We start from the raw sequence: 2,749 nt of genomic DNA on the forward strand, positions 1-2,749 counted from the left end.
GGTGCACACTTGTAATCCCAGCATTTGAGAGGCTGAGACAGGAGGATCGTGGTTTGCCACCAGCCTCAGCTACTTGGTGAGGCCCTTTGCAATTCACTAAGACCCTGTTTCAAAATAAAGAATAAAAAATAGGGTTGTGGGTGTAGTTCTGAGGTAGAATGCCCCTGGATTCCATCTCCAGTACTGCAAGGAAAAAAAAGGGCGGGGGGGGGGGGGGGAATACAGGATCTCTAGAAGGTAAGTAGCACTCATGAATTTCATAATATTTTTCAGCACACCCTGTGGTTGTTGTAGAAACCCAGAGAATTAAAAAAGATAGTATTTTCTGCACCCTTTTCTCTGGGCAAGCTGGCAGCATGTGTATTATAAAATGGCTGCAGAGGCACGAGTCGCGAGGGCGCCGCACCGCTGGGCTGCGCCTCTGGTGGAGCGCGCAGCTTTGTGCGGATCTTCTCGGCCTCGGCAAGCGGCTGTCGCCATGACGGCCCAGGGGGGCTTGGTGGCCAACCGGGGCCGGCGGTTCAAGTGGGCCATTGAGCTGAGCGGGCCTGGAGGCGGCAGTAGGGGCCGAAGTGACCGGAGCAGCGACCAGGGAGACTCACTGTACCCAGTCGGTTACTTGGATAAGCAAGTGCCTGATACCAGCGTGCAGGAGACCGACCGGATCCTGCTAGAGAAGCGCTGCTGGGACATCGCCTTGGGTCCCCTCAAACAGATTCCCAAGAACCTCTTCATCATGTACATGGCAGGAAACACTATCTCCATCTTCCCCACAATGATGGTGTGTATGATGGCCTGGAGACCCATTCAGGCACTTATGGCCATTTCAGCCACTTTCAAGATGCTGGAGAGTTCAAGCCAGAAGTTTCTGCAGGGTTTGGTGTATCTCATTGGGAACCTGATGGGTCTGGCATCGGCTGTTTACAAGTGCCAGTCCATGGGACTACTGCCTACACATGCATCAGACTGGTTAGCCTTCATTGAGCCCCTTGAGAGAATGGAGTTCAGTGGTGGAGGACTGCTTTTGTGAACCTGAGAAAGAAGCACCTGGTGCCTAAATTTGGGGGGCTCAATTACATCTTTCTGTAAGCCCATTGACTTCTAAGTATACTAATTCTTAAAATAATATCTTGTTGAATCAAAAGGCTTTTTTTCTTCATGGTAAGGATACAGATTCTAGAAAGATAATGGACATACTTTTTACAAACGCAAAGAAACTATACCACACCCCCGACTGAAAATAATATAGAAAACTTTATTTATGTTTACAGTATGGAGCAAAACAACAAACAAAACCAGAACTCTATGTAAACAAAAGAATAGTTGCTGCTAAATCAAGAACCACAGCAGCGTCTTCTTTCAATAAATTAAATGGGTGAGAACAATGCTTACAAAATGTTTCACAAGTTTCCCTTAAATCTATTTCTCTTAATATTTCACTTCTATTTAACACAAGTTAGAACATAAAAATTCTGTTGGAGACACTTGTGGAAGGTATGAGAAACTAATGCTGGATTGAAAATATACATGATGAAAAGAAAAATAAACCAGAAAAAGGAGCACACAAAAAAATGGCTGCAGAAAAGCCATCATTTCATTTATTGAATTGCACTTTTTAAAATCATTGCTTTTTTTTTTTACAGGCTTTCAGCTAGCACCTTCACGAATTTCATTTAACTATCAAGTGATTCTCCTTTTATCAGCCAAAAATTTCCTACAGTGCTCAGAAATGCAGGTAAGCACACATGTGCAGGCACCCCTTTTTGTTACAAAAATTACCAAGAAGTGTTGCATCGGGCTTTGTGGTAGGAAGGTGGAAAGAGCTAAGCTAAGCCCCTTAGCTTCCATTCTTATTTGGGGACAGAAATTGTGCAGTGCCCTCTCCTCAACCTGCATTTAGAGAAGACCGCACATCCTCATGACTTCAGGACGAATCATAAGCACAGGTCTCTGAAGCTGCTGATCCTTAGCTTTGCAAGAGACTTCTTTATTGGGTCCCATCCTACCAGCTCAGAAGAAACATTTGGGGCTTGGAAAAAAGTTTTCTTGGAAGCAATTACTCTTGATCAAGAGACCAGAAAAGTCTCAGAGATATTCTCCAGCAGACAGTTTAATGACTCACAGCTGGGCTGCCTGCCCTAGGACAGCTGATATAAACGGTGTCTACGTAATGCTGCATTAAAAGATGCCATCTCCCTCCAGCCTACTAAATTTTCAAACCAATTCATTGAGAGTTTCCCTTGCTTCATGCTGACTCTTGTCAAGTCCACCAACATATTCAACTCATTCAGAAAGAATGACTAGTTAATAGCACGTCATCCCTGATATGGTAGTAGGGCAGACATTAGCCAGAGTCTGCGTAATCCTTAAGATTTACATAGACTTTATGTCTATCCAATGCCCTCAGATATTCTACTACTCTCCCCAAGCTTCTCCAGATTCCTAGTGTGCTCTGTTTTTAGGACAGAGCTTCTGTGCCTACAGCCGCTTCCATTCATGAGCTTCCATTCATACAATACCAAGTCTCTATCCCTGTTCTAGTGTTTGATCTTTCTCTACCCCTCGTAAGACATCTGTCCTGTTCCTTGATTTCTCACAATATACCAGGCTTTCATGCATTTTAGAGACTAATGATGGTTTGGAATGACAGCAGAGCAGATGCAAGATCCATCCAAGCCACTTTAAAACCCCACATTTGCCAGGCATGGGGAAGTATGTCTGTAGTCCCAGTACTTGGGAGACTGAGACA

General features: G+C 44.5%; 1 protein-coding gene across 2 annotated transcripts; it reads left to right on the forward strand.

The window, feature by feature from the left end:
• Nucleotides 1-478: 478 nt before the first annotated feature.
• LOC308260541 (ER membrane protein complex subunit 4-like) lies at nt 479-1,089 on the forward strand (the record flags this gene model as incomplete). 2 transcript variants are annotated; one of them, XM_080691919.1, is made up of 2 exons in its annotated part: nt 479-851; nt 995-1,089. In XM_080691919.1, the coding sequence occupies 2 exons, from the start codon at nt 479-481 to the stop codon at nt 1,087-1,089; spliced, it is 468 nt and encodes a 155-aa protein (XP_080548045.1). The 2 variants fall into 2 exon arrangements, with proteins under 2 accessions (XP_080548045.1, XP_080548044.1); XM_080691918.1 differs by having other exon boundaries at nt 479-1,030.
• Between the last annotated feature and the right edge of the window lie 1,660 nt (nt 1,090-2,749).

The sequence above is a fragment of the Muscardinus avellanarius genome (assembly GCF_963383645.1).
Source record: "Muscardinus avellanarius genome assembly, chromosome: 3".
In the NCBI taxonomy this organism is placed as follows: Eukaryota; Metazoa; Chordata; class Mammalia; order Rodentia; family Gliridae; genus Muscardinus; species Muscardinus avellanarius.